This window comes from Oenanthe melanoleuca, unplaced genomic scaffold (genome assembly GCF_029582105.1).
Source record: "Oenanthe melanoleuca isolate GR-GAL-2019-014 unplaced genomic scaffold, OMel1.0 S057, whole genome shotgun sequence".
Classification (NCBI taxonomy): domain Eukaryota; kingdom Metazoa; phylum Chordata; class Aves; order Passeriformes; family Muscicapidae; genus Oenanthe; species Oenanthe melanoleuca.
The window spans coordinates 43,175-65,028 of record NW_026612706.1 but is presented as its reverse complement, the minus strand read 5'-3'; the positions used below and the strand labels follow the sequence as shown (position 1 = coordinate 65,028).

At 44.2% G+C, this 21,854-nt stretch overlaps 3 protein-coding genes across 10 annotated transcripts in view; 2 read left to right on the top strand and 1 right to left on the bottom strand.

Annotated features, from left to right (window-relative positions):
- Positions 1-1,173: 1,173 nt before the first annotated feature.
- Positions 1,174-7,647, top strand: TP53I3 (tumor protein p53 inducible protein 3). Of its 7 annotated transcripts, none has more exons than XM_056515743.1 (7): positions 1,209-1,294; positions 2,092-2,231; positions 3,107-3,249; positions 3,931-4,198; positions 5,407-5,619; positions 6,344-6,540; positions 7,302-7,647. In XM_056515743.1, the coding sequence occupies exons 3-7, from the start codon at positions 3,112-3,114 to the stop codon at positions 7,506-7,508; spliced, it is 1,023 nt and encodes a 340-aa protein (XP_056371718.1). In that variant the 5' UTR covers positions 1,209-1,294; positions 2,092-2,231; positions 3,107-3,111; the 3' UTR covers positions 7,509-7,647. The 7 variants fall into 7 exon arrangements, with proteins under 7 accessions (XP_056371724.1, XP_056371723.1, XP_056371718.1 ...); XM_056515746.1 differs by having other exon boundaries at positions 3,085-3,249; XM_056515744.1 differs by having other exon boundaries at positions 2,092-2,241.
- Positions 7,648-7,727: 80 nt separating this feature from the next.
- On the top strand, positions 7,728-12,127 carry SF3B6 (splicing factor 3b subunit 6). Its single transcript, XM_056515742.1, has 4 exons — positions 7,728-8,053; positions 8,292-8,410; positions 10,295-10,433; positions 10,955-12,127. Exons 1-4 carry the CDS (start codon positions 8,024-8,026, stop codon positions 11,042-11,044), a joined length of 378 nt encoding a protein of 125 aa, XP_056371717.1. The 5' UTR covers positions 7,728-8,023; the 3' UTR covers positions 11,045-12,127.
- Positions 12,128-16,524: 4,397 nt separating this feature from the next.
- The window catches only part of FKBP1B (FKBP prolyl isomerase 1B), a 45,092-nt gene continuing 39,762 nt past the window's right edge, over positions 16,525-21,854 (bottom strand). For both annotated transcript variants that reach the window (XM_056515750.1, XM_056515751.1), the window contains 2 exons: positions 19,782-19,894; positions 16,525-17,232 (listed from right to left, as the gene is read on the bottom strand). In XM_056515750.1, the coding sequence (XP_056371725.1) occupies positions 17,104-17,232; positions 19,782-19,894 (242 nt within the window). In that variant the 3' untranslated portion in view covers positions 16,525-17,103. The remainder of the gene's footprint in view (positions 17,233-19,781; positions 19,895-21,854) is intronic.

Here is a 21,854-nt window from a genome sequence, read left to right as displayed (position 1 = left end):
CTGCAATAAAAAGTTATTTTAAACTGCAGTGGATTGCAAAGTTCTCTGGGGACAGTGGAGGAGAGGCAATATCAGAACCAGCACAGAATCAGGCTATGTGTACTATGGACCAGGCTTTGCTGCATTTTAAGTCTATAAGGGTGGCTACAAGGATAATGCAACATAATTCCTTGTGTAATGGAGAAGCAAGAGAGGAAGAGAGCTTTATTTAAAGAAACACTACACATATATAAAGGGTAGTTTGTGCAAAACAAAATAGAAAAGACTTACTGGCTAAAGAAGGCAACACCTTTCCTAAAACATACTTTTACAAAACATTACGTCTCTCATGCACCCTGCAGGTGCATAATTATTGTTATAATTTCTTAACCTTGTAATGGCCTGAGAAAGGTAAGGCCTCAAGGCTACTTTTTCTCTGGTTCTCAGTAGTATCTAATGATAAGGCTTTCATCTTTTCATCTTCAGAAACATACCAATTATTAGCTCTTCAAGTCACATGAGAACAAAAGAATTTTTAGCTGTACTTGATTCTAAATTTGTTCCGTTTCAAAGAGGAACTTAAAAGCCTGAATCCAAAAATCTCATTATTGCAGGGAAAAAATCCACAGAAAAATCCCACACATATGAGTTGCCATTTTTTAAATAGTCTGAAGTGTCAGTTTTATTCCATGACAGCTCAAACACTCGAGAGCTGGTGACTAGGACACAGAGAAAGGTGTGATCTGATCCTTCTGCAAAGCTCGAGGAGATACCATCAGGCTGTTAGAACAGAACTGATTCTGACTCCAAAGCATCAGGTAGGAACACACGGGACATGAACAGGTCCAGGAACAGAGCCCAGGGCAGCCTCCCCAGTGCGTTTATGGCATCAGGGCTGGCACAGCTCCCACCCCCTCAGTGCCCTGGAGTAGATGGAGTCTGGGACACTCAGAGTTCTGAAATCACAGCATTTGCTCATCTGGAGCACACCCCATCACACACACACTGGCACAGCCACGGGCAGTGGGCCAAGCTCCCCTGATCCCTGCTGCAAGGCCGAGCAGGAAAACAGATTCCTGTGCCAACCCGTGGAACGATCCAGGTCGTTAGCAGAAATAATGGTGAGCTGTGCTGATATTTCTGACTCCTCGTATCTGTGGCTCCAAAGCAGAAGAACCTCGCCCTGTTCCTCCCCTTGACCTGCAGGGCAGTTCCGAGCGCAAGGGAGAGGAGGAGCTGGATCGGACTCTGCTCCCGAAGCCAGGCTGGGTCTGTTCCGGGGCACGGGCTGTCCGTCCTTCTGTACAGGAAAAAGGTGAGCTCGGAGCCACACAGCTTCTTAAAACTGCTGTTTTCAGCCACTGCTGGCAGATCTGAGAGCTTGGAATGGCTGGAAACTTGTATTGCATTTCCTGTGGTTTTCTGTGCATTTGAGAGTAATGTAAATATTGAGATCCTCTCGTCTTTTTTGGTTTGCTTTTGCTTTTGGGTTTGGTTTTTTTTCTTGTTTTTTTTTTTTTACATTTTTGTGGGCATGCTTCAAGCAACAATTTATGAAAAAGCAGGTTAATGAACGCTGATGAAAGAGGGACAAAACCTTCTTTCACATCTTATTTTTAACTGACTAAATTTGGACCCAGTTAAGACAGCAGAAACAATTGTTACAGGGTGGCATCAGGAGGGCTACATATTGAATTTTTTTTGCTGATACAGGCAAATTTTGTGGGACTGGATTAAACGGTTGAAAACAATGAATAGACAGGAAGCCTCAGAGAGAAAAGCCTTTAAATCGCATTTTATACAAATAATTGAAAGTGCTTATTCGCCATAAAATAGCCACAGAGCACCACCCTGTGGGGATTGCCATCCCTGGGGTTTCAAGATATTTATCATTCTGCATTTGCAGTCTTACCAGAAATAACTGGGAATGCATTTAGCTTTCCCTGTGCAGAAATCAGTGATTTTTTACCGAGGGCAGGGTGGTCTGTACACAGTGCTGGTTACCAGAAGAGGCTCTGGCCTGCAGCCCATCCCGCGCTCCTCTCAGGAGGTAACACAGTTGTTCCCGTTGTGACTGCCTCTCCTTCTCATCTCCTTCCACCCCGCACTCAGGGAGCAGACAGAACACTGCTCCTCATTGGATTTCACCAGGCAGAAGGAGGCTTGACAGCTCAGCCCATCTCAACAGCTGCTGGTGCAAAAAGGATCCCAGGAACAGCATCTGAGGAGGAACCTGAAAGATTCCTGCAGCAGTGAGATCCTGTACTGTTCTAGATAAAAACGAGATCAAGCCGAATTAAATATGATTAAAATAAGTGATATTTATTTTGCGACCGAAACATGGTCCTCGATAGCCACAATTAAAAAGGGACAGCGCCGAGCCCGGGGTCGGCACCGGGTGAACACACAATGATCCGAACTCTATCGCTCCGGATCCCCAATGTTCACAAACCCGCTTTAGTTAGCCCAGTTTTTATATCATTTTTCTTTGCCCGAAGCAGAGGTCTTTGTCTTCTTTCGTCGTTCCGCATATTCATATGGTTTTCTTTCACTGCGTCGGGCTGGACAAAACTATATTCCGGGAGACGATGAATTTTGATGAAGGAGGTTCAGGTTTTACAGGAAGGTGGAACTGAGATGTAACTTGCAGATTTTGGATTACTGGAAATGAGCATTCACATGTATTTTTCTTTGTGGCTCTGATTACTTTAATTGTGGGTGTTTATCGGGCTCTTATCGTTTGGGAGTTCCCTGGACAGAGCCATCTCCACCGCGGCTACGTCTATTGCCTCGCTAACCCGAGCTCTTCAGATTTTGCTGGCAGTTACAGTGTTGAGATTAAGCAATCCCTGTTCCTCCCTCTGCAGCTTTTGGCTTTTAAGTTTTTTATTATTTTATTCGTACAGACATTGCTCATTCCACATTTATTTACATGAATTACATTATATTGTATATCACATGTACCACAGAAAAGCACACACACAGAAATCACCTCCTGAGGCAAGGCAAATAAATAGGAATTTTAAAAGACATTTGTTACCTTTCATTACTGAGTTTTTTCCACTGCACTTTAAGTGTGCCTGCATTCATGCAATATTTTTTCAGGTTTTGGTTTTGTTTTTTTTAGAGAAAATGTTTGCAGCCTATTTTGATTGCCCAGGAGGCCCAGAAAATCTTTACATGAAAGAAGTGATGAAACCAGACCCAGGAGAAGGAGAAGTTCTTGTGAAGGTCTCTGCCAGTGCTCTGAATAGGGCAGATTTACTCCAGGTATGTGTATGTTAAGCAGATTTATTCACCTAAAAACAACACAGATTTTTCAAGTCCCTCTGTGAAGTCTTGACAGATCTGATGAGCTAAAATGTTTGAATCTCGTGAGCATTTGGATGGGAAAGCTCATAGGGCTGAAAGAGAGATGTTTGTTGATTCAGCAGATAAATGTTTTTATCTGAGTTAGTGCAGTGCTGGGCTGGTGTGGAAATGCAGTTACCTTTCAACAGAACATGTAAAACCAAAGCTCTGGATCTTTCTAGATCTTAGATCCTTTTCAGGATAATTGACATGAAAAGGAAATGTTCCAATGGCACAGTGAAAGAAAATTTATTCAAATTCACATTTAAATTATTAGTTTGAGCTGCAAGCCATGCTCTGCAAATTGAGATCACAGTACCTCCACAGCAAGGATTAGCCTGGACAAAGGGGACTCACAAATATTTCAATTTATTCTTATTTTAAGAATAAAACATAGGAAGAATAATACTTAGGAAGCAGAGGTGTTTCCAGAGGTTAGAAGATCTCAAATTACTGTAACATATATGCACAGGGCAAAATCAGGATTAAACAAATAGAAATTTAGCCTGGAGACATGTGAATGAATATTGCAGGTCATTACACTCATTGATGTTTCCTTCCTTGCCTTCTCTTTTTTTTTTTTTTTTTTCTTTATTTTAGAGGAGAGGGAAGTACCCTCCCCCCAAAGGAGCAAGTGATATTTTAGGGCTGGAAGCAGCGGGAAGCGTGGCCGGGCTGGGTCCCGGCTGCTCGGGCCGCTGGAAGATCGGCGATGCAGTGATGGCTCTGCTCTCCGGGGGAGGCCAGGCACAATTCGTGACTGTGCCCGAAGGCCTCCTGATGCCAATTCCCAAAGATATGACTTCTATTCAGGCTGCAGCCATTCCTGAAGCCTGGCTAACAGCATTTCAGCTGCTCCATTTTGTAGGTGAGAGGTGCAAATTCCTCTCCTTGTTGCCTCCATTTGAATGTTGTTTGCCTTCAAAGAACATCTTCTCTGTCACTTCGTTCTTATGGGTGGGAATCCAGTATGCCAGACAAAAATCCTTGAATCTTGACCACCTCTCCCCAGTGTCAACCTACCCTGCTGATTACATATTTACAAGGAAAGACATGGAAAGGTGCTCAGAATTCTTTTCATCCGTATTTCTCAGTATTAATCACTGAATGGTTTAGGCTGAAAAGGATCTTAAAGATCATCTAGCTCCCCTCCCCTGCCATGGACAGGGGCACCTCCCATTGAGCCTAAATCCTGAAATTATTCTCATATTTTCCACATACCTGAAAACACATCTTACTTCTAAGGATCTGGCTTCACTACATGCATGATCATATAAAGAACTTTATCACTAAGTGCTTATGGATCTACAGTAGGCAACATCTTGTACCTTGTTTAACAGAGATATTATTTTTAGGTAAAATCCACTCTGAGCTGATTTAAAATAGACAGAAGCCCACACTCTTAATTTTAAAAATACACTGCCAAGGTAATAAACAACAGCACTTGCCAGGGTTTTCCTCAGGCAAGAAATATCCTTCTTTAGCAGTAGCATCTAAAAATTTAAATGAGGAACAAAAGTTCCAAACATAACTTCCCTGCAGACTTGCTTCAAGCAGCGTTGCTTCCTGGGGATCAGTGGGAGGTTACTTGGTGCCTCATTTTTTCAGGAGCAACTGGTGAAACACAAATTAATGCAACTAATAGATGGTAAAATGATTGGTAGGACTGGTCTTTAATGTCATCCAGCATTTCTGGTATTTCTCCATTGATGAGTGCCTGATTTCTCAGTATGAACATCTTCCAAGTGTGTTTTCTACTGATGGTATAAAAAGGCTGTGACTGCACTCACTTAAGCATCTCTGGTCACAGATGTCCAAAACCTCACATGGCCAAGACAAAGTTCTTCCACTGAGGCTGGTAAAATGATGTCCTGTCAGGGCACTGCAACCTCTGCTACTTCTGGATTTCTCTCTTTCATGAAGGCCATGAAGATGTCCAATTGTCCAAAGTTCAATCAAGGGCATATCTTCCAACCTCCTCGGTGATATCATACAGACTGTTCATGTTTTAATCCAAAATTTTAATCCATGTTTTAATGCCCAAAGGGTGACCACTTTCCTTATGCCCTCCTCCAGGTAAAGTACAGGAGGGTGAGAGAGTGTTGATCCACGCTGGAGCCAGCGGGGTTGGCATGGCAGCCATTCAGCTGGTGAGACTGGCAAAGGCTATTCCCATTGTGACAGCAGGAACTCAGGAGAAACTGGAAGCAACAGCAAACGCTGGAGCAGCTGCAGGGTTCAACTACAAGAATGAAGACTTCAGTGAAAAGGTCTTGGAGTTCACCCAAGGTAAAAACCTCTTGTGAAAGTATGAATGAACCTCCCAACATCTGGACACACAATCCGTTTCAGCTGTCACTTGGTGAGGGAGCAGACAGCAGTGTAAGCACAACCTGATATCCTGTTCAGCCCAGAACAGGCCTTTGCTTGGTTTCATTGTGCTGTTTTCTGCATGGGCTCTCTTTGTGTTCATTTGGGGCAGAAATATTGTGCCTTGCTATTGTCTCCCCAAGGAATTGTGGGACCAAATCCTTGCATTTTGGTGTTTGAATCATCACGAAACATAGCACAGCCTGGATTGTAAAGGACTTTAAAAATCATCCTGTTCAACTCCCTGCCATGGGCAGGGACACCTTCCACTAGCCCAGGTTGCTCTGAGCCCCATCTAACCTGGCCTTGAACATTTCCAGGGATGGGGCAGCCACAGCTTCTCTGGGCCAGGGCCTCAGCACACTTAATCCTTAAACTGTTAGAAAAATGTAGCTTTTCTAAGCATTTGGGGTGGCTTATGCCTGAGTTTGCTTATAGGTAACTGATGATTCTTTTTTTGTGTCTGATTCTGAAATTCCTTACAAATCACTGTGCCAATTCCTAATTTCAGTTGAAAGATTAAATAAGAATTATAGGGCCGATTCTGTACCTATAAATAAGAAGGTTTTAGTCTTGCTTGAAATTATCCTACCCTTAACGCAGTTTGACTTCATTGCTGAAATCTCTTCTGTTTCCACTTGAGGCTCTGGAGTAGATATTATTTTGGATTGTGTTGGTGCCTCATACTGGGAGAAGAATCTCAACTGTCTGAGCACCGATGGCCGGTGGATTATTTATGGACTGCTGAGTGGAGGTGAAGTCCATGGGGATTTGCTGGCAAGGCTGCTTTCCAAAAGAGCCAGCATCCACACGAGCCTGTTACGGTCCCGAGACAAGGAGGCAAGTAGTGGCTATCTGCAGTGTATGCAGTTTGATTTTAAAGTTTATGATAGTTTGGAGAGATTTCTTTTAAAACCAGTGTCAAAAACATTCTTGTCAAAAAAACCCCACCTTGAACTGTTACTACATACTTTTGAAAATGTCACAAAATTAAGTTATGATGTCCTTTTTCTCTTTTTATCAAATTCCTCCCTGAAGGAGAGGAGAGACACCCAGGATTTCTTAATGTGCTTCATGTGTACCACAATTGATATTTGGCCCTAGAAGAAATAAAATTCCAGTGATTGAGCAATTTGATCAAGTCTGAGGAGGGGAAAATAAACATCTCTGTTAGGCCACTTTTCAAAGTAGAAACCAAGGCCATTTGGATGCCCAGTTTCTAAGGAAAATTCACTACATGTGGAATATTCTCAGATATGACAGTAAAAGACAGGCAGTGTAGAGCCTCAGGGTAGATTCTGTGCATGGTTTAAGACAGAATATTTACAAGTACCAAGTACTTTATCAGTTTGATTTAAATGGTTCTGCACTGAGCTCACACCACTTGCTTTTGGAGAATGTCATTCAATTAAGGTGTAATAAATCTAAAAGCTTTCTTCTTGTTTGTAATTCAGACCTGTCAGGTGTTTTTATCTCCATCTCACACTGAGAATGTCAGGTGTCTCCTTGAGGGCTGTGTACATTTTATATGCTGTGCTGAGACACCTCGGCGAGTGAAACGATCGGAAATAACCTTGCAGGTGTGGTTTTATTTTTCCCAGTACAAGGAGCGGCTGGTGAGAGCCTTCACCGAGGAGGTGCTGCCCCATTTCTCCGCAGGGGCTTCCCCCCGTCTCCAGCCCCTCGTGGACAGCGTTTACCCCCTGCACGCCATCGCTGAGGCACACAGGGCTATGGAGGAAAACAAGAACATCGGCAAAATCGTCATCGAAATTCCCGTTTGCACCAAGAAAGGGCCGCTGCAGTAGCTGCTGTGGGACAGTCACTGCGGGGGCGGCATTGCTGCCATCCTGCAGCTTCTGCTCCACACCGGGACCGATCCGTGTGGGGGGCGATGAGGGGGAAAGGAAAAGGAGGAAGCGTTTATTAAAGAGGTTCGTGTGGCAATCCTGGCACCGCGCATTGAACGCGGCTGAGGGGCGGGGGCGGGGCCAAGGGCGGGACGGGACTGGTCACGTGGGGGGCCGGGCTCGCGCTGCCGCTTCCCGCGCGGTGCACGCCGGGATAGATCCGGTTCCGTGAGGGGAGCGCGCGGTGCCTGCTGGGACACATCCGCGTTTCCCGCCCGTCGCTCCAGTTCCCCGCCGCTCTCTCCGCTTCAGGCTCGGTCCCCGCCGCTCTCTCCGCTCCAGGCTCGGTCCCCGGCGCTGTTTCCGCTGCACTCTCCGCTCCAGGCTCTGTCTCCGCCGCTCTCTCCGCTCCGGGCTCCTTCCCCGTTCGTGTTTTCGCCCCAGGCCGCGGCCCCCACTCACCGCCCGCCAGCATGGCGATGCAAGCAGCCAAACGAGCCAACGTGAGTGCGCTGCCCGGTGCCATCCCTGCCGGGCTGGGCTGAGCTCCGTCCCGCTCCAGGCACCCCGCTGCTCTGACGGGACGCGGCAGGCGGGTGGAACTGGGTGATATTTAAGGCCCCTTTCAGCCCCAGCTATTCCGTGGTGCAATCATTCCATGATTTAGCCCGTAGGCTGTTGGGTTTGAGGTTTGCAATACGTGCCTTGGGTCTAACACAGCGCCTGTCCTTCTCCCATCAGATCCGGCTCCCTCCGGAGGTCAACCGGATCCTGTACATCAGGAACCTGCCGTACAAAATCACGGCCGAGGAGATGTACGACATTTTTGGGAAGTACGGGCCCATCCGGCAGATCAGAGTGTGAGTATTTGGGTTTCTTGGGACCGTAAAGGGTTTCAGGTGCTCCAGTGGCACCTGGGTTTCACAGCTGGAAAGGTTCAGTGCCCTGCAGCAGTGCCCCGAGTGCCAGAGAGGGATGTGATGATGCTCCTAACACGCGAATTTGTTAGAAAATTATTTTGCTGGGAGATGCACAGGATCAGCTTAATTTTGAAATGAGCTTGAGGAAGCTCATAAAATATGAGAGACTTGTTTGCTTAAGTAAGTTTCAAATATAGTTGAAATTTTACCTTAACTTGGGGTAAAAATAGGAAAGGCAGAGGCTGAGTACAAACAGTTTTCCTGTTTTATGAGTATCCAGTAATTAACTAGTAGGGAAATGATGTTGCTGTTGGGATCTGTTCACTAGAAAAAAATACCAGGAGCAACCCCTGTGTGCCAAAGACAGGATGTCCTCGGGCCATAGTTGAGATGTACCCATAGTGTGCTCAGGTCTGGATAGAAGAGATGTGACTGTGCCTTTGGTTCTAAAATGCATGGAGATTGTACAAGTCTGCAGCAGCTCTGATGTTCTTCTCCTGGTTAGTTCAAATGCTGAGCTTCGATCATCATAGGTGGGTTTGTGGTGGAAGGGACCTTAAAAACCATTTCATTCCAACCCCCTGCAGTGGGCAGGGATGCTTTCCACATGACCAGGTGCTCTGAGCCCCATCCAACCTGGCCTTGAACACTTCCAGGGATGGAGCATCCACAGCTTCTCTGGGCAACTTGTTTGATTGTTGTGTAAAATGAGTTTTACACTAAGCCAAGGACACCAGGGGGACACGTGTTGCTGCTGCCATGCTGGGATGTGACACCAGACAGATCCTTCTCAAGCAAGGAAGGGCAGTGGATGTGACTGCAGAAGTGGCTGAGGGAACAAGGGGCGGTGTAAACACTGCCTGGCTAAATAGGTGGAATATTTTGCTAATGAGCATAAAGGAGAGCCAGTACTTAAGTTTTCTGAAATCATGTGGGCTGGGAAAGCATGATAATGGGACACAGAATTAGGATGTATCAGGGACTTTTCATTGTAGTGATGCACTGGTGTGTTTATCCAGCAGTTTGTTCAGAGCTATTAATCCGTGTAATTTCCCAAGAAATCTCAACATCATCAGTGCCAAGGCCTAACATGGAATCTCCTTTGTAAAGGATTTTGTGCTTTGTGCAGTCTTTATCCCACTCTCCTCCTCAGTTCTGCACAGATCCCAGTGTGGATATGTGCGATACCTGTTGTCCTCAGCAGTTCTCAGAAGCACCTCAGAGACAGTTGTTCTGACTGTGAAGTCTCTGTTGCCATCTTTTAGTCGAGACCTTTGGGATCTCTGAACTCTGCAGCCCCTCTGGGCTCATTATTGTTATGTGCCCACATGTGTCCCATCCCTGAGGTGAAGGACATGGAACTGGTGCTCCTGTGGGTGCTGGCTGTGCCTCGGCAGTGGCTTGCACCAGGGGGGCTGTTCTGCCTCTGAAATTGACTTTGTGATATGCCAGGAGCCCTGTTCCTAGGGACACATCTGATCCAGACAGCCACTAACTGACAGCCAGGTCTTGTAATATTAAATAAAAGTTAATTGCTATAATAAGATTTAAATTATTTCCAGGCACATGACAGCCCTGACAAAAGCTTCAACAACCCAGTTGTTGTGGAGAGGTGCATTTCCCTTGTGGACCAGAATACAGCAAATTTTCCTGTTGTCTCTGACTCTGAACTGTTTGGTGTGGAAAGCAAGGATGTAGCTTAATCCATAGAAAAAATAACAAATTGTTTTTTAGTGAAGTTGCATTAGTTCAGCTAGTGTCAGTCACTATTAAATAAATAAACAAACTATTTCTTGTTCATTTGATTCTGTGTTTGCTGTGCAGTGGAAATACCCCTGAGACCAGAGGAACAGCCTATGTGGTCTATGAGGACATCTTCGATGCCAAGAACGCCTGTGACCACCTGTCAGGGTTCAACGTGTGCAACAGATACCTCGTGGTTCTGTACTACAATGCAAACAGGGTATGTGCACCTGGGCTGGGAAATCACCTCTGAATAGGGCTGTCACAAAAAAAAACAACCCCAGCATCTGTTTGTAAACACAGTTGCTGCTTGGGTATTTTTAAGAAATAAAATCCAAACTGTTAGAGGGAGTGAATGGGATACATGGTCAGAGTTTCGTATCTGCTTCGGTGATTTGTGTGCAAAAAATTTAGCTTTGGACAAAGGGTGTGAAAAACACGTTTGTGGGGAGTGTACTCTGCAGGAGGGGGTGCAGAGGCCTCACAATTGCACAGCACATTGCAGCAGGAGGTGAGATCTTGTTTATGGGTAAAAAAAATGCCTCCAGTTCTCGATGCCCTCTGTATCACTGAGGGCATCCAGGGCCCTGTGACATTCTCCAGGGACTAGAATCAAACAGTGCTCTGGGTGCACTGGTGATGGAATTCACACTGGTGTTGGTTGCAGATGCTGGGAAATAACTTGTCATAACATGAGAGGCTTATTTTGTCTTCTTACATCTTTTATTTTCCTAATTACAGGCATTCCAAAAGATGGACACAAAGAAGAAAGAAGAACAGCTTAAGCTTCTCAAGGAAAAATATGGAATTAACACAGACCCGCCAAAATAAACTGATCTTTTTTGGAAAACTGTTTTCAAGCCCTGCCGTCAAGTTCTTTGCCTAAACACTGAAATTCTTAACAAAATGTAATTTTTTCTCTTATAAATTTGGTTAGCTGCAATATGAGTCTTTTTATCTTCAGATTAGGATTAAATAAATGTAGAACACACAGAGATCTGCTTTAAGATTGAATTCCCCAAGGCAACATTGCTTCCCTGTGCTGAGGGTGATCTGGCAAAGGCTGCATTGACCTGTTCCTAGCAGGAGCTTTCCAGAAGGGACTGGGCAGGTTCTGTGACTGAACAAATCAAGCCCAAACCCATGTTTGTTTCTTTCACAAACTGGAGAAGATGAACGGCTTTTAAAAGGATCCAGCTGATAAGGAGACTCCAAGTACCTTGTTCCCAGTGGTGATGCCTGCTCTGATCAGCTGCAGTGAAACAATCCAGCTCTCACACTACCAAGAAAAAAAGTGTATGGGGGCTTTGTTTTGTGTCCCAGGTTTGGACTGAGGATTTGGTATGAATTGAAGAACACATGACTAAGATGAGACAGTAGATGAAGGTTTTCATTTTGATACCTGTAGTGTGATTGTTTTCTGCTTGGCATGGTTGAACTGTAATACATTTTGTGTACATACATTTTTAGGTGTAGCATCTGGTGAAGGAAAAACAAATTTACATTTTTTTGGCTCTTTTTTCAGTACTGATATCCTGTGTATAAAAATTGTAATCCAGAGTGTGCATAACCAGTATCTTTTGGTAGTGGGAAAGAATAACCTCTGCCTGTGTTGTGAACTGGCTGGAAGTTGTGTGAATGTGGGTAGTATCCTGCCTTGGGAGGATTCATTTGCATGTATGTGATGTTCCACTCCCTCCCTGACCAGACAATTTCCACCCAGTGCAGAACTAGGGCAGGTAACAGTATACTTTGCCTGGGATTTGTAATTCAGTTTTGTTTTTCAGTGCATTCTATGTCATAGAGGAATGCTTATATTTTCTGAAGTTACTTTTTTGTTGGAATCTGTTACTTCAGGAACAACACTGAGTCCATTTGGTGAAAAAATAAAATGTCTGCATATTTTGCTTTTTTTCATCAAGGCTGGCTTCATGCTGTGCTCCTCCTGCATGTAACCTGTGCTGTTAGACAGGAGTGTTTGATGCAGCAGGAGCTGTAGCACATCCATGTAGTAGCTCCGTGGGTACAGGGCTGTCCATGTGTGTGATGTGAGAGCGCCCACATCTCACCTGGAGGAGATCTCTGGCAGCTGCCCTGCGCTGTGCACCAGTCTGGCAGCTGGAAGGGGCTCACAGCAATACTCACTAGCTGGAACCAGTGAGTAACTAAACACTCATCATTTTGCACTGAATGGACCTATTTTCTTCATTGCTCAAGGAAACTGTTGCAAATTAATAGATGCTCCAAAGAAAAGTTCAGTAATGGCTCATGAAGAGGGAGCTCCAAGCCAGCTCGGGGGGTAAGCAGCCACGATGGCTGAGGTGTGATCTGAGCTTTGGGTGGGTGCTTGAAGTCCCGTCCTGACCCAGGAGCATCCCAGTGGAGCAGATCTGCCCTGCCTTCCCTTGCACACAGGCACTGAGCCAGAGCCATGCTCAGTTGTGCTTAGTGCACAATTCCTCCATCCCTGCATCTGTCCCTTAAAACTGACCCTGTTTTTGCAGCAAGAAGCTGAGCAGGCTGCAGTAACCCCAGCTGAGGTCAGGAACAGGCACTGGGAGACCTGGAGCCCAGTAGCTGGGTTAGATGAGCAGTCTCTCCCTCCATGGCCAGCCTGGCTTCCAGGTCCTGCCCGTCAGATTTACACAAACAGAGTGTTCTCAGGTAAGAACCAGATTGCATTAAAAATGGCTAAATTAATTAATTACTCCTGGGAGATTTTCTTCTATGTGAGCATCCACAGCTTTTCAAGGATTATAAACTGCTCTGCTCACACACATATATATTTTATATATATAAATATATGCACCTATATGTGCCACGTATATAGGTACACATCCATGTACCACACACTTGGATAACTGAAATAATTTGCACCAACTGCTAGGCATGGAGAAGGCTCCTTGCTGAAATGGGAGCTGGAGGTGCTTGTTGCCATGCTGGATTTATGGTTCTAGTAAGTAATGAACACTGATAATAAATACCAGAGTGCCAATAATGGTGCTGTGTGCTGCCAGCCTTGTTTTAAATCATATGCAAATACCATAATGCTTCTGTCAATAGCAGAGACTGTGGTGCTTGCACTGCAGTGTCTGTTTTGATGAGGATTTGATGTTGTTTGAAAAACATACATGAAAAGCAATTCTTTAGGGCAATAAGATTAATAAAAATTCCTTCAATGAATCCTCAAGATCAGCAGCTTTTGATTTCTCTGAGAGCTCAGCTGCCATCTTTCATTAAATATTCCATTTCATAGTTTTCTATCAGTGCCTGTTCAGGGCTTTCAATGTCCCTGCACATGTAAAAATGAAATAATAATTTGTACCTGCAAGATGGGGGAATGGAAATAGAATGCCCAGAGGACTGTTTTGATGAGATCTACTCAAGATTTTATTTGAAATGTAATATCAAAGAACAGGGAAATGAGTTCAGCTCATGAATGGCAGAGGGGCAGCAAATAAAGCAGATGTTACCAGCCTCGCAGTCTGCATCTGTGCTGGTTTTGTGTGTGCTTGCTTTCCGTTTAATTTTTCAGGAAGTAGGGCATGAAATTAAGACTGGAAGGTCACTTTTTTCCATTGAATCTGTTTAGAAATTAGTAACAAGAGTATATCTGATTACACAGGCAATGACAGTAAATCTTTCCCAATCTGTTATATAGGGGTAATAATTTTATGTACTGTGTTGATCGATGATACAATTAAATAAATTAACGCATTTGCAGTCGAATAAAGAGCTGAAGATTACATTTCCTTGAAGACTTAATTTCCTTAAGTATCACAAAGCACAATTAGTTTTCCTTTCAGATTTTTCCTTTTTGATGAAATTGGCATGAAAAATGTAATAATCCCTGTTTCCAACCAAGGTCTCTGCAGAGAGGAGACAATGAGGGACAGCTTCATCAGCCAGCTGTAATAAGGATTTTATGGAGTGGGTAATGGCTGGTTTGTGCTGGGAGGGCAGAAGGGAGGAGCACAGTGGCAGCTCTGCAGATAGAGCTGATAAGATCAAGTGTGATCAGCTCTAGGAGCCCAGCAGGAATGTGGTTTCCCTGCTGAGAAACCTGCAGGAGCAGGACAGAGCCATGCCCTGCCTATTGCCTCAGATGCAGAGGAAGCTCCCAAACAGCAAGACCAAGAGGGGATGGAGGGAGCACAGGGCCATTCCAGGGCACTCACACAATCCTTGGAGTCGCCATTCCCTGTTGGGACATTCAGGGAAGGGCCCAAAGCCAGTGCTGGTCTCTGGTGAGATCCCACCTGCAGAGCTGCATCCAGCTCTGGGTTCCCAGCACAGGAAGGACATGGACCTGTTGGAGCAAGTCCAGAGGTGGGACACCAGGATGATCAGAGGGATGGAGCACCTCTCCCATGAGGAAAGCTGGGAGAATTTGGATTGTTCAGCCTGGGAAAGAGAAGCTTTGGGGTGACCTAATTGTGACCTTTCAGTACCTGAAGGGACTGACAAGAAAGATGCAGAGACTATTTACAAGAACCTGGAGTGACAGGACAAGTAGGATGGCTTCAAACCAGCAGAAAGCAAGGTTAGATCATAGATCATGAAAAAATTCTCTACTGAGGGGTGGTGAGACATTTGCAAATGTTACCCACAGAGGTTGTGGATGTTTCATCCCTGGGAGTGTTCAAGGCCGTGCTGGATGGGGCTTTGAACAACCTGGTTTAATGGAAGGTGTTCCAGTCCATGCCAGGAGGTTTGAATGAAATTGTCTTTAAGGTCCCTTCCAACTCAAACCATTCTGTGATTCTATTACACTTCAGGCTTTTTTCTTTTTTTTTTTTTTTTTTTTTTTTAATAAGCAATTAAACTTGGCCAGTGATAGAAACAACTTAGATCAGTGTGCTGAATCAAACTGTGTCTGACAGGCAAAACACAGGCACACCACCTTTAACCAAGACTTTGGGAGGTGCAGTCTATGACTCAGTGGTGAAAGGAAGGCCAGCAACAGAGGCCAGGGCAGTGGCAAAGGAGAGCAGGATCTTTTCAAATCATTTGGGAAAGCTGGTAGGCATCTGATCCTGACAGACCAAATTACCAATTTTTAACAGGAAATTAGTGTGCCATAAATAAAAGAACTATTAGGGGATGTGTAACCCAGCTGCTTCAGTGACCTGAGATTTCTATCAAAAAATGGTTCTGAAAATCCCTTCATTTCTGTCTTGGAAACAGAGTGAAAAAAAAAAAATTATTCCACTCAGTGTATAAAAATGTGTAAGATATGGATTTATGGGTTTATTAATTAACAAGCTGAAATAAATGCAGCTCTGTGGGTAAAATGAACATCTGGAGAGAGAAGACTATGAGCCATGGTCCCTGGCCAGATCACCAGTCTTGCTTCTCTGTTCTCATTCCCTCTCCCAACTCTAGGAGGTGTCACCTGGGGTCATCTCTGTAGCTTTGCTGTCTGACAGCCCATGCTGGGAGTGTTCTCCCAGCACAGATACAGAAACAGCACAACTGTTTGAAATATTACCATCAAAACATCTGTTAGTAGAAAACCATGCAAATAGTTTATAGTCAAGTTAAATAAAAGTAACGTCATGATCCAGTCATGCCCTGGTTTTCTACAGCAAAGAGGAAAAATGAGCCTAATGGAAAAAATCAGACAAGGCAAAATAACAGCACAGAGAAAGTTTTGCTGATCAGGTCCTGCTCCCAAACCCAGGTAAGTAACAGCCAACACATCTTCCTGTCTCCAGAGGAGAAATCAGCATTTCATGAATTCATATAAGAAGCAAATGAAATAAATATTGCTGAGTCTCAAGTGCCAGAGGTCCAGTGCACACAGTCAGCTTTCAGGCTTTGTAAACAGCAGCAGCTGATGCAGCCTAAAATCCCTGGAATATTCAGTGGCCACATCACCCCACAGTTCAGATTTCTTTTGAAAGGTAGATGCACATAATCCTGGTCTCTTCTAGCCTGGCTCAGCTCCAGTAGAAAATACTACACAAGTTTTACTGTGGTAAAGGCACATGATTAGACCAGAGCTGCATGTCTTTGACAAGCAGCACTTTCCATCTCTTCAGCAGCCAAATTTTGGCCAGAGCTGAGGAGCCACAGAGGCAGGGGAAATGGACAGTCAGGAAAACTGTCCCAGCACCCCTTACTTGCATGTCCCTGGTAGCTCTGGTCCCACAGAGATCTTCCACTAGGCCATCACTAATAGAAGCACTGCATGGAGCTGCACGTATTTCATGTAAGAGGAATAATTAATGAAAAACGGGTTGATGATTGAAGAACTTCTTGTACAGCAAAGAGCATCCCGGTAGCCAGAAGAGAAAAACAGGATGAGAGACGGTAAAGTATCAAGATTTTATTGTTTTATATATATACTTATAATTCTTAAATGAGACAGTATTTTTTAAAACAGCAGCAAGCAGAACGTACAAGTTGAGAAAAGTGGCAGCGCAGGTAACTCTGTTTGGCTAATGCCCTTCATGTACAAGGCGTACATTGGATTTTTTTTTGAGCACCTTTTGTGGTTTTTATTTTTTTCTTGGTTTAAGTGTACAGTAAGGCAGTGGTTTCTTCAATAAGGAATATATATATATATATATATTTATATTTATATATATTTTCAATCATCACCGTGAATTCTTCATACATGCAAATTAAATAAAATGTACAACTCGGAAATGTTACACCGGGAGATATTTTTCCTCAGAGCAAAGCTTCTAATAAAAGGCAAATACAGACACCACAAATTTATAAAAGAGAAAGAAGGCATAGGAAACCAAGAGTCAGGTGCTACTGACAGGACAGCTTGAGCAGGGAAGGTTGGGATTCCAGTGAAGATTCCTCCCACCGCTGGCAAGGCGGGAAGGAACGGATGGTTATTAACAGATGTCTCCAGCCAACTCCCCCGGGAAGGTTCACTCTAACCTGAGAAGCTCCACGTCAAAGAGGAGTGTGGCATTGGGAGGTATGACCCCAGGGTGGCCTGTAGCTCCATAGGCCATCTCAGGTGTGCAGGTCAACTTTGCTCTTTGTCCTAAGCTCATCTGGGTTTTGGATGTCAGAGAAAGAAGAAGACAAAAAAAGAAAAAAAGTTTAGGAGGAAAACAAAAAAAAACACTACCTGGCAGATTTACAGAATCAAGGAGTGTTGGGATAATCAGATTCATAGAATGGTTTAGTTTGGAAAAGACCTTTAAGACTGTTCAGTCTGGGACTTGGAAGAAGATATTTAAGGTCCCTTCCAACACAAGCCACTCTATGATTCTGAGTCCAAAGGGTTTTGCTTAAAGCTGAAGCTGCCATAAACAGCTCAGATACGGGCATGGATCTCCTCACTGCTTTGGCCTCTCACAGCAGTTATTTAAACTGCCAGAACCAGCCTGGAAGTGACACAAAGTCTTTTGAACCATGTTTACTACATCCTACTTATACTGGGGCAGGCTGCAGGAGGACTGAGTTCCTTCTGCAGAGCACAGGATACAAGGAACACCATCAGCAGGCACTAGGAAAAGGCCCTCATAGCTCTCTATTCATGACAGATCAGTGCCCAACATAGCCAGGTTCAGCACTTATTTCCCTAAACTCAGCCCAAGCCCCAGTGTAGACATCTCACATCCAGGTAGAGAGCCCTTGCCCTTGGGATGGGCAGGAATGCTGATTTCCCTCACTCTAGGCTGGTTTTGAAGTGTACTGCTCACCTAGATCTGGAGTTATCTTCTGAGTATTTTGGAACATTTTCAAACTGCTGTTCATGCACCATACACTGGTGTTGGAATATTCACTGGCTAATATGAAACATTTCTTGTTTCACAAAAAACATCCCCTGATTTGAAGCAGTGATTTTAACTCAGACCTCTCTCCCAAGATCGGGCACATCACTGGACTACAGACTATGTGGTAGGTCCTGTTGAGGATTTTTTCAGTTTGAGTATTTCAGGTTCTATAGAATATACCAAAGCTAGAGAGTCAATTACTTCAGGTAGAAGAAAAATGTGAGTATGAACCTTCCCACATTCAAGGAGTATTCACGGCACAGGGCTGAGCATGTCCAAGCCAATGACCTCCCCTGGTCCCCACAGAGATCTTGCATGGGGCTGGCTGTCCAGTGCTTGGATGTGTCCTTGCAAACCAGGCAGCTGGTAGGTCATGCCTGGGGTTTTAGGGATGAGGGGAACTTGAACTGTAAGAAGCAGAGCAGAGAAATGCAGACCCTGCTGACATCTGAGAGCCATTACACCAAGGTTTGTGAAATCTGTGTGCTGGACATAGGGAACTGCCTTGTTCCAAGAGACTCTGTCCAGCACACCCTGGGGTGGAAGGAGGCAGCCAGGAGCTTGACTTGTGTCAGTGATCCACTAGGAGGAGCAGGAGGGCAGCGTGTGGCCACACGGGTTTCTGGAATGGCTCTCGGCCACTTATTTTCCAGGGGACAAGAGTCGGGGAGTGAGAGTGGTCAAGGAAGGGATGAACTGATTCACCCAGCACTTGCTGATGCTGCTTTATCTGCACTGGCCTCTGGTTCCTACAGCTCTGCAGTCCTGAGCTTTCTTAGGCCTTTCTGCAAAGCAAATAATAAACAGTCCAACTCAAACGCTTCAGTGGAAGATGGTATTTTTCACAGTCTAGGATTCCTCAAATGGACTTCTCTGGCTGGAGAGAAGGGAATGCTTGCACTGCTTTCTCCATAGGGCTGGAAACCCTTGTCTCTTCCACCTCTCTCTAGAAAAGCATGGTTGCATCATTCCTCAGTGGATTGTTTCTCATTTTGCATTCTTTCCTTCTCTCTATTTATGCATAAGAAGTTTTTCTGTTAAAGCTGTTCCTATAAGAGTATTTGAGCACTTGCCTCCTACACTGAGCTCTTGGATTCTGAAATGGGATGTCAGGAGGAATTTGCACCCTGATCTCATTCACTCGTGCTCTTGAGCAGTCTGATCACACTCCTTGTGTGTACGGGCCCTCACAGCAGTACACAAAAAGCAAAAGCTGGCAGTGAATTGTACTGTGGGGCTTTTACTGTGCTGGTACTCACACTGTAATAATGGAGAGCTGTTTTCTTTTTCTTAGCATAGGGTTGGTCAGTAAATGTTTTGTAGCTGGGAGTCTGAAGTCATAAAAATGTAACAGTATAGTTTGGTACCTTATCTAGTCAGGGTCAGAATCTGTAGCTGGGTCACGGATGTCATCAAAAAGGGCAGCTTGGGCTTTTATGAAGTAGCTGAATAAGATGACTCCATAATGAGCTGCCATCTCAACATTTTAGAGGCCACTGCTGTCTGTGGAGCTGCCCACAGGAGAGGGACAGGGCTTATATGGCACCTGGGGAGGGGACTTCAGCTCTCCCTTCCCAAATGCATAGCATAGGGAAGAGCTCATGAGCAGGGGATAGCCCTGGGTGGTTGGATGGATGGATGGATGGATGGATGGATGGATGGATGGATGGATGGATGGAAACTACAGGAAATACCATGCTTTCACAAAAACACTCCTACACTGTGATTTCCACCTGGTCCTGTCACCACTGCCCTGGACATTGCTGAGCTCACACACCCTTTAGCAAGCTCCAGCTTCAGCCAGAACAATTTATTAGTACCTGTGTAACACCTTCTTCAAATCCTTTAATGACTTCTTGCCTGCCAATCTTGAACCTGAAAGGCTTGTTTCTGTCTCTGGAGGAATCAAACTTCTTTCCATTTTGTAGCATTCCTGCCAAAACAAGACACACAGTTTCAGTCTGAGCTACATCTAAATTTAAGTGCTGGAGGAAAGGGAAGGAGTGAAAAATTAATGTCTTGGTCGTGCCAGCTGTTCATTTCTATTTTCACTTTGAAACCTTATTCAAAAGGCAGGAGAGATAACTGCAGTGGTACCATATTGTTACCTTTGTCTTCTGTAATTTAGACTCTAAAATGGAAAATATTTTTATTATTCTCAATGTAATAGGTTACAACCCATATTGCATCAAACATTGCACAGACATACAGAAGAGCTGTTGGTTGCACAGTGAAGCTCCCTGCCTAAGTGGATAAAAGCAGGCAAGGAACAAGTGGAAGGCAGGAGAGAAGAGAATCCCAAGAGAAGTGCCTGATCCAGGGCTGCCCCCAATAACGTGTGTTACACAAACAGGATCATCTCACACCTTGTGTGTGAAACCTCTACACAGTGTGACAACTGCATGTGTCTGCTCCTCATACAGAAAGAAGAGACTGCAGTCACAAACATGAAAACAGCAAAGGTATTTATATAAATGTTCTACCACCCTGGTTCCTCATGTGTCCATCCAGCCATGACAGATGGCTGCAGAACACGTTACTCGTTCCTTTGGGAGGGCACTGTTTCAATCCATGGGTTTTGCACATATGCCCAGATTCTTCAGCAAATGGACAAATCTCCAGAGAGCACTACATGATTAGCTATCCTCCTCTTTTCAAATTCTGGATAATTATGGTAGCTTTCAATTTAGAAGAACCTGGTACTTAAAATGCTTTACTCTGAATATTGCAAGGTTGGGCTGATATTTATATATTAGAATCAATCCTTTCTTTGTAGTGCAGTAGAGCCAGTGTTGTGAGCATACACCATGACTCTCCTAGGGGTTGTACAAAGAGAAGTTCATTAATCTGAGAAAGACTCTGGTTGCAAAGAACATTAACAAGTCTAGCTTTGAAAGAAAATGCTGAGAAAAGGTGTCTTTAAGATCCAGTATCAAGATACAGTCTTACTAGTTTCTTTCCATTAAAGCAGTTATATTAACAGATCAGCTTGATGCACAAATTTTATTTTTCAGTGAAAACCATCACTTATTGTCCAAAAACAAAGAGGCATACTTTGCTTGCTTAAAAAGTCTGTACTATGAATCAAAGGTAAATATGAAGAGATGTGCCAAAATGAAAAACAGAGACTAAAAAAGTAGGATTCATTTTACCAACTTTTAGGCTTCTAAGATGTAGCCAGCTACTTCTGAGCTAATTATTCAGAGAAAACAGATAATCAAGTCAGAGAAATATGCACTTTCAGGGAGCAATTAATCTAGCCAGATCTAAGGATGTACATTAGGACATAATGAATCACATCCCAATGAATAAAGGGAAGTCCAAACAACAGCTCAGACATAGATGTCCCCAAATTCATCAGTAGTTACATCAGTGGTAATGGAGTTCTGGACTTGCAGTGTTTGATTATTCCAGTGAGGTTCTCTGTCCAGATATTTTACATCAATATTAAAATCAAATGCCATATTAAGTCAAATTAGCCATTAGCCAAGTCCAACCTTTGTCCAAGTTGGTCTTTTAGACATGCCTATGCATGTGCTCAAGGCCTTAGAAAGGAAACTATGGAATAACCTGCCCATAAGGAACGTTTCATAACGATTGCTACTTGTGCCTGACATAATCCTTTAGTTTTTCACAGTAAAATAATGAAATGTTGTACATGTGCTCTGATGCAAGTACATGGAGCCACAGAACCAATGAGGTTGGACAAGACCTCTGACATCATTGAGTCCAACCTGTGACTCAACACCACCTTGTCCAACTGAGTGACAGATCCAGGTGACTCCACCACCTCCTGGGCAGCTCATTCCAATGTCTAATGACCCCTTCTGTGAAGAAATTCCTCCTAATGTCCAACCTAAACCTCTCCTGGCACAGTTTGAGGCCATTTCCTC